Source organism: Aspergillus mulundensis, assembly GCF_003369625.1.
Source record: "Aspergillus mulundensis strain DSM 5745 chromosome Unknown scaffold_8, whole genome shotgun sequence".
Lineage (NCBI taxonomy): Eukaryota > Fungi > Ascomycota > Eurotiomycetes > Eurotiales > Aspergillaceae > Aspergillus > Aspergillus mulundensis.
In genome coordinates this window covers 1,369,058-1,377,868 of record NW_020797896.1, presented here as the reverse complement: position 1 = coordinate 1,377,868, position 8,811 = coordinate 1,369,058, and the positions used below count along the sequence as shown (strand labels likewise).

The following is an 8,811-nucleotide window of genomic DNA, read 5'->3' as shown; positions in this document are numbered from 1 at the left end:
CATCCGGATGTTCGAGATCGAATTTGAGTCTGATGTTGGATACTGGCGATGTAGCTGCATTTTACCATCTGGCACACATTCCTGGCAACTCAGCGTCGGGCAGCAGCTGGGAGCTAAGAAGACGCCGTGTTTCACCCAAGCGATGCTGCCCAAGAGGCGCGCCAGCAGTTATCGTATTGAACTGAGATTTTGAAGAATTCACCCCATGCCACGTATTCGGTGTCGCATGGTTGCAGTTGCAGGCATACCAGTGGCCAAAAATGACAATTCCCGACTCGACCGTTCTCTGAGAACAGCGAGCCATGGGTGTGGAGGTAGATGCGGATGCGAATGCGCACAGCATCCGCCTTCGTCATATCGAGGAAGACGCTGAGCTACCTGAGTTGTGCAGGCCACGGGTGGAAGAGTAATGTGGTCGTGTTTGCGTGCCCTGCCCTGCGACTCTGGTCCATTCATAAAGTACTGAACCGAATTGCCGCTCATATACCTGCCCATAAGTGAGCTGTTATAGCGGAGTCGATAGGGTTCGAAGGGCAGCTCGAGGCGGCGCGGTGCGTCAATTAGCAGATCAGAACGGTCAGGATCGGCTCGAGTCACTCCTGAAATCTCAGTGTCATTTGAGTCCCAGTGGACTTCCGACGCAAGTCTAAGTATTGACACTGATGTGAACGTCGATATAAGTAAGTAGCGATGATCGAAGATAGGGCAGGATATGGACGGGAAAGGAGGTATGGACGGGAACTCCAGTGATGAATCTGATGACAGGTTACCCCGATCCACTCAGCTGAGACAGCGTTCTATCTCAGGCGCCAACGAGTGAAGACCACGGTGTGATTGCCGATGACAGGTCGAGGACATGAATCTCAAAGTGACTCATGCAGGGTACTCACGTTGCTGCAGTAGCGCGCCTTATTGGTGACCTTTTGCAGTATACCGCCGACTCATCTTTGGAAACTCGTCCATGAATGATGATCGGGACATTCTTCGGTCGATCCCAAGGGCGAAACGAGGTTTATCGTGATGGAAGGGAATCGTTGACTGAGTGCTTCCAAAAAAGCGATACTATGGTTAAGGCAGAGCTCCAATGAGGCTTTCATACCACGACTGAGAGAAGCTGGGAGAGGCGTTGTTGGCTGAGTGATCCACATGTGTCCTAGGAACTGCACGCCAGCGATGAGGCGCTGTTTAGGCTGAAGCCATGTCTAACCAGGTACCGAGTCTGACATGAGTCACTGCTATGAATGTCTCAGCTAACCATCGTATCCTGGGAGGCCAGCATCAGCAGGGCAGGCATGATAGGTTCTCGAGTCCAAATCCGCCACCATGAGCTCGATCGCTTAGGAGGCCATTGGTCCTTCTGGATGTCGCCAGCACATCAAGCCGTTGGCTACGGTCAAGATCGATCTCGATCTAGGTCCGATGGCCAACATCATCACGGCACGCGATATCAATTGCGATAGTCGGGAAAGGCTAATGGTAGCCCTGAACCTGCAGTCATGACTCGTTCCAAAATCACGCATGAAAAACCCGATATCCTCTCCCCTCGTATGTACTGTGTTTCCAACCCATCTCTCATATGCCGCCCTCAGTTCCGAAGGTCGATAAAGCCCTGCGCGGTGGGCATGCAAACATGCATGAGCTCAACTTGGCAAGGCGACCAACAGTAGTCTATTCACTTGTTACCAACTTGATCCTCGGGCTCCACATAAGCTGATCCCCGTTGAACTATTGATTTCTCGCGGGATTGTCGCGATCCGATAGCCGTTGGGCTTGCTCTCTATCCACTCGGAAATTCTTTCGGGTCATGCGACCCAGGGTCATGGCTTGGTGCTTCGAGCGCGCGGTCTTGACTCTTGAGCAGGTTGTAGACATGCGAGAGCGGATACTATGGCATCATGGTTGGACTCGGTTGACTCGGAAGAGCTCATCTGGGCCTGCGCGAGGCAAGGCTAAGTGGGCGAGATCGCATTCCAACGGTTTTCGAGTCAGGGACGAGCCTAGGTTTTCGATATCCAATCATCCAGGCAGGTTCGATTGAGGACCAACATAGTGCCAGGAAACTTGGAAGTTGGAAGTAGAGAGGAGTCGAGGACAAAGCGTCGAGACATGGTCGAGACTCGACGGTCGTTATGACCGGCAGGATTGTATCGACTATCGAAATTCTTATTCATCAGGACTCAGGCGCGATAGTTCCACGTGCGACTCTAATGAGATTGTCCCAACTGCGAGTCATGAACGCCGTTGTCCAATATCAATCCACAGCTTCCCCACAAAGGATACTGCCGAGTCTTCCAGCCGGAGGACCAGAACATGACATCTTGTAAGCATCGCGACTAGCCCGAGAAGGACCGACGACCGAAGTGAAGAGCCGTGGATCTTATCGAGACTCGAATTTCCGAGCAGGATGCACATGATTAGTAGTTATACCCTCCAGCAACGGACCGTCGGCTATTTACCGCGTCCGCATCAACCTGACGAACCGAACCAAGCCAGATTCCGATTCAGATTGATTGAGAGAGCATGGCAGGTGAGCTAACTCTAGGGCCCGGCAGGACGCGTAAGGTCGGGTCGAACCGTCGAGGTACCTGGACTAGAGTGGTGAGTGGAGTACCACATGGTGGAAGTGAAACACTGAAACACCGGCGAGGCCGTGGGGTCTGAGGACGAGAAATCTCCGTGGGTTATCGCTAGCTTGACCCTCCAGTTTATTGTGAAGGACAATGATGCTTCGGACAGACCCTGAACAGGCAACGGCTGCGAGGCGAAGGATCTCCGCTTCGCTACCAACGACGGAGATTATTTTCTGCTTCGGGGATTCGTGTTATCTGATCGCGAGAGTCGAGACTCAAGGTAGGACTAGGCGACCGTTAGATGTCATGATCTGGGTTCTATAATGTCAAAGCGCCCTGACCCAGCTGCTGAGGAAGTTAGGAGCAGAGCAGAGCGGGGCATGCCCGGGGAGGAAACACTTACCACTTTGAGTAAACCAAACGACTGCCAGCTGACCGAGAGAACCTTGAGAGACGCGATATGACAGGACTGGAAGTGTCAAACAATGAGAGCTTCGGATAGATTTTCCGCTGAGCTCGTGGCCGTTGGGATGGGAGAGTGTCATGGTTCGGCTTTCGAGGGAATTCCGGGGGAGCGGTTTCTGCTGCTTAGCAAGCGGGACTAGCGGTATCTAGGTACCGTATTAATACGATTTTATTCGTATTACTGGCAGTACGGCCAATAGCATCAGCCATATTTAATAAGGAGAGGAAAGCAGATTTCACGACACTCAGTTATGCAGTTATGCATTTACCGGACAAGGTTAGCAGGCTCCAGTATGGGGGACGTTGGCGGGTCCTCGACCAGCGCCCTTTACCTGCCCATTGGGTATCTGTTTCCGGGACAACTATGAGCCCAAGCCAGCGCTGAAGACAACTCCAAACCAACCTTCCAGATGCCCCGAAGAACACGGCGTCCTCGGCTATGCTCGGCAATTGACTAGCTGTCGGCGCAAGACCCTGAGTGCTCGCCAAGCAAGCGGTGCCTTCGAGTCGACATGTCCTCAGTCTCAGTCTCATCATCATCCAGGGCCTCAGGGCTCGGAGCTATTTCCGAGACCCGAGATAGTGGCCCCAAAGTGACATTCTGGGTTTCAGTGCTCTTATTTGCAGATATAATTAGATAGGGTGGTGACATGGCAAAGGCAGTGGCACTGAACAGCGACTCGTCATCAGCCCACTGATCGTGAGGTTGAAGGCGTGAGGCAACAGATCGTCAGGACGATCTTTGCCAGGCAACTTCCCCTTGCAGAGGCCTGCATGCTCACTGCAGGGCTAGTTTAGGCCCACCGGGTTGCAGAAATTGCAGGCAGTGAAGCTGTATCCTTAATTAAACCTTGCTGGCCCACTTGACAGCTCCTCGTCTTCGCTTGATTCATGCTGAGTCTTGTTGTAGTGGTTGGGTACGGAATACGACGTATACGAGGTTTGACTCTAACAAGTAACAACAAGTCTGGAGAGCAATTCGCAGTGTCTGTGACTGCGATTCCTGATAAGTTGATACTGACACTCGTCACTTCAAGTCGCAGTGGAGACGCTGACGAGTGCAGCCTTCTCGAAGACTCGAGGGTCTGTTTCATGTTGCCGCTACGACAGATCGGGCTGCTGCTGCTGCCGTCGCGGCCCCTGATTGGTCCCGGCACCTTTATCCCACTCACTGCCGACACCCAATCAGAGCCGGACTCTCTACTCTCCAAGCAGCGACAAAAGCAACGGAAGGCTCTTCAAGCCTCCTGACTTGAGCCGGACAGGTCATGTCTGCTGAGAGACTCTGGGAAATGTAACCCAAATCCCCCACACACGGAGTTCGTCCTCGATCAAGATGGCGTTCCTATCTGTGGCATATCACTGCTGGAAGATGATGCCATTCAGCCATTCAGCCCTCCGCCGTCAGACTCAGACTCAGACTCAGACTCAGACTCAGGGACCCCCCACCCCCGCTAGTCCGAAAGAAGGGCGTTGTACTTGTCACAGATCTGGATCCATGGATGTCTTTGGTTGAGTCGGGGGATCCCAATTATCCACGTATGAGTTCCTTTCACTCGCTTGGGATGCCAGAGTCCGCCTGAATCAGTGAATCGTGCATTCTGGGTTGGATATCTGTCTGCTAGACGAGAGACAGATCATTTATGCCCATCAGGCTCAGTGGCATCGACGACTAGGAAGGCAGGATCGAGAATGAGATTCATTGTTCCACGGGCCCAGGAATAAGCTCTCTTTGTTCTTGCTTGTACCTCGTAATCCAGGGAAAAATTACCCTGCCTGGATGTTTCATCTTATACTGGGCAGGCCTCGCTGTCAGCAATCAGGATATCCCTACCACAATCCGTTCATGACCAGAGATTGCAAGTCATGCTAGATGACTTAGAATTTGCTCGACCGTGATATCTGGATGCCACCGGATGCTCAGCAGCGCTCCTACCACTATCCACTTTGTGCTCTTTGATGTCATTCCACAGCCTTATTTTCCATTAATATTATTATGGAATTTAATTATTTTAACATTTCGGGCCAAGGTGCCTTTCGACCTGATCCCACCAAACCCCTTTCCTTCCTTTCCTACGGTCCTACCAGTTCCTCAAAGCGAAAGGCAAAAGAAAGCCAACCCAATCTTAATCTTAAATATATAGACTCACTCTAGCAGCAGAAGGGAAGATTTCCCGAGACTTTGTTCGCTCTTCTTATCCTCTTCTCTCCCACGCTCCTTCTCCCTTCCTTCTCTTATAGACCTAATTTATCTTGCTTTCTCCGATTGATTGCTGCTTCCATTGTTTCGCTCCTTCATACCCTTAATCGCCTTCTACCGCTCCTTACTCTAATAATTCATCAATCTTTGTGGGTGATTTTCCACCAAACGTCCGACTGGAATCTGCCTCACGACGACACGACACGATCTCAACCACGACCATTAATCGCGAGGACATTATAGACTGCAGTCATTTCAGTTGCTTGGTGCCGGGTCTCGACTTAATTCTGTTGAAACACATCGCCTGCCCCTCGATTTGGGAGTCAATCCATTCAGCCGGCACCTCCTGCTTCAGCGGACGTGTGGAGTACCGCTGCTGAAACGAGCGCCCAAGACAGTACGATTATTATTATTATCACGCCAACCATCGTGCATTCTGCCTCTGGCCTCTTATGCGCGACTTTCTTTAGCCGAGTTTCGCGTCTACTACGATTCTTGCCCCTCGCCACCCTTGTCCTGTCTTTGTATGGCCGGCTTTCTTAACCGTCCCATCTCAAGACCAGCTTCCACCACTGCCCCTCGGTGATCGGCTTTGATGCGCCTGCTGTAAGGTCGACCCTGTTGATTCTATCTCACGAAGCATGACTACGGCTGTCGAGTGCATGACATCGATCACTCTCACACAACCCGCCGTCATGGATCCCTCAGCCGACAAGAAGCGCAACAAGCTGGGATATCATCGTACCTCAGTCGCATGCGGTTAGTTGCCCTTGATTGCCCTTCTAACGTTGTTACTTATGTCCCCCCTTAGTCCACTGCCGCCGGCGCAAAATCCGGTGTCTTGTCGCTGCAGACGACCCCCAAGGCCGATGCGAAAACTGCATTCGCCTGCGCAAAGAGTGCCAGTTCTTCCCTGTCGACCAACAACCACCCATCGAGAAGAAGTCGCGTCCCAACTCCCGGATCGAGACGATCTCGAATGACCCGTCGACGGCGTCGTCTTCGCCCCCAACGATGGGCGAGCAGACGGACGCGTACTACCATTACCAACATATGCCCTTGAGCGCCGGGCCAGAAGTCGCGACCTTCAACGCCGCACACTACCCGAGTCCAATTGCTCCATTTGCGCCAAGTGGGTATCCGCCTCAGCTTGAGTCGAGATCGCGACTGACGAGGTATGGTGCAGGTGTAGATGCAGCAGCGCCGAACCCGATGGACCCCTCCACCGTTCCCTGGGACGAGTTCACGACTATCCCCCCAGACCAGCAGATGCTAGCAAATATGGCTGCAGCAGGGAAGCCTATGGTCAACGTCAACATGCCTCATCATCCTCACGTCTGGAGCCAACCCGCAACCCCCATCGCCGCGATGCCGCCGAACGCCCAGCTCCCCGGCGCACCAACCGTCCCCTCGCAACAACAACCGCTCAGTCCGTCATCGCCATACGCCGTACAACCAGACGGCTCGGTCTGGCAAATGGCCCCGACCCCGACCCGATCCATGACGTTCCCCGCGCAGCAGAATATGCCCGCGCAGTACCCTAGTCCCGGTGGCTTCGCACAGCCCATGCCTCCCGACCTTAAGCGACGAGTCACGAGCCCCGGGCAAGGCTACCCTATACACCCGCAGAGTCCGCCCGCTGATATGCAGGGCACGCCGGTCCCGGTTACGTACGCCGCGCAGCCAGCAGCAATGGGATACCCCAACTGGCAGGAGGTCAGTGGGTTGCCGAACGTGAACATGGTCCCATATCCAATCTACACGGACGCACAGCAAGCCGCGTATGGAAGTCCGCCGATGGGGCCTCCCGGTTCAGCTCACGGCCATCAATAACAAACAAACGAAATACAATTCGAACATAACATAACATAGACAAGGAAGGCAAAGGAAAAGGCGATCCGGCAAGGAGCAACGGTTTCGGTTTCGGGTTCGGTTTTGATTTCCTTCGGTCGATTTCTCATAATATACCCATTTCGACTGGATATATAGGGTTTGCATATCTTGCATATCTTTTGGGTTTTTTTTCATAAATCTCCGTCTGATGGGGTTATACTTATATATACTGGAAGCTAAGCATTAGCGGGCGCAATGGAGGGTCTGGGTGGCATTTTTTTTACTGTTTATAAAGGTTGGGTCATGTTTTTCCTCTGTCTTGCTTGGTATGCATCGCATCGCAATACAACTAGAGTTCTTCAATCATTGGACGCTTTCTCTCTCTGGCTAGGTTTACGTCCATCTGTACCTGCGAATTGAAATTACCAATCTGCCTAGAACTGGGTTTCTTCCCAGTTGGCCGGGGGACTTCTATAACTACATCGGGTATATATGAACGCTATCTACTATGTACCCACGGATTACGCATGACCGAGCTCCCAAGCATATGCTATAAGCGCAATATGTTTGCATACATTAATACCGGTCTTCCTTCTCGTTCACATCAATTATGCTCCTTATCAGATTTGTGCCTGGCTGCTACTTGATAATCCCAGTGTACCATAGGTTTACCATACACCATGATCCTAGACTAGACTTAGGAGTAGCAGTTATACTAGCGAAGTGCCCACACATTCAGGCTACACGAAGAGTCTCTGTGGAATAAGCTGGAGGCGAGGGCTATAGTGCTCTATACCTTGACGCCCTGGTGATTGAGACTATTGGATAAAAGGCAAGACGAGGTAGGCAGGCGGGCAGTTGGGGATATTGAGTACTTGCGATCTGACCCTAGTTGTATTATAGCTATACCATATAATGGTGTTTTTAAGACCAGCATTGCCTGGACGCCTCGTTATAGATATAAATAGTAAGGAACGGAGAGAGGGTAGAGGCACTGCATGTAAGGAAGATAAGATGCATACCCAGGCAAGGTGTTGCTGAAGACCTCCGCAATTGGGGTTATACCGGGGGGGATGATTGTTTTATATGCGAAATGGGTCGAGATGCAACGACGGTGATTGGAGGACTCCAGCACTGAGGTAGTGACGTCCACTCGATTCTCGAGGCTGTTGAGCGTCATCCGGAGCTTTCCCGGCTTCATCCACTTCCACTTCCAACCATCATCACCTCCCTCATTCCCTCGGGCTTATCACATCTCGAACCCAACACCTCCTGCCAGGGCCCAACCCAACACACAATGCAGCTCTCAGTCTGCTCGAGACCTGAAATCCTACAACCACCTCAGGTTTACGGCCGCAAGCTGTATCCCACCACGCGAGAGCTACCCCTACCATAGTCCGCCGGCATGCTCAAAGAGCCGGAGGATCTACGCTGTTAAAAGCCACCGTCGGCCGCAGCAGGGTGCTCAACTGCTGGCAACACATCACGTCGAAGGTCCCAGTCCTTCGCCCTGCAAGCCCACTGGAGACACAAGACATCCATCGGGATCGTGGCTGGGAGTCAAGTCCCCCATTCGCGGCCTTATCTCTTACTCTCACTCCCATACCACGGCATGTCCTGCCTGCCCCGGCCATCCAACCGAGACATGGAATGGGTACTAAAACTAACAACAACGCATGGCCTCGTCCCAGCCCCAGCCCGGCTACGAGTCCTCCAAGCGTAATGACGGAGCTGGCTTCACCA

The 8,811-nt window shown here is 52.5% G+C and overlaps 1 protein-coding gene across 1 annotated transcript; it reads left to right on the top strand.

Moving 5' to 3' along the window:
• Window positions 1–5,876: 5,876 nt before the first annotated feature.
• DSM5745_07828 (putative C6 finger domain protein) lies at window positions 5,877–7,068 on the top strand (the record flags this gene model as incomplete). Its single annotated transcript, XM_026749844.1, has 2 exons — window positions 5,877–5,994; window positions 6,047–7,068. The coding sequence occupies 2 exons, from the start codon at window positions 5,877–5,879 to the stop codon at window positions 7,066–7,068; spliced, it is 1,140 nt and encodes a 379-aa protein (XP_026601876.1).
• Between the last annotated feature and the right edge of the window lie 1,743 nt (window positions 7,069–8,811).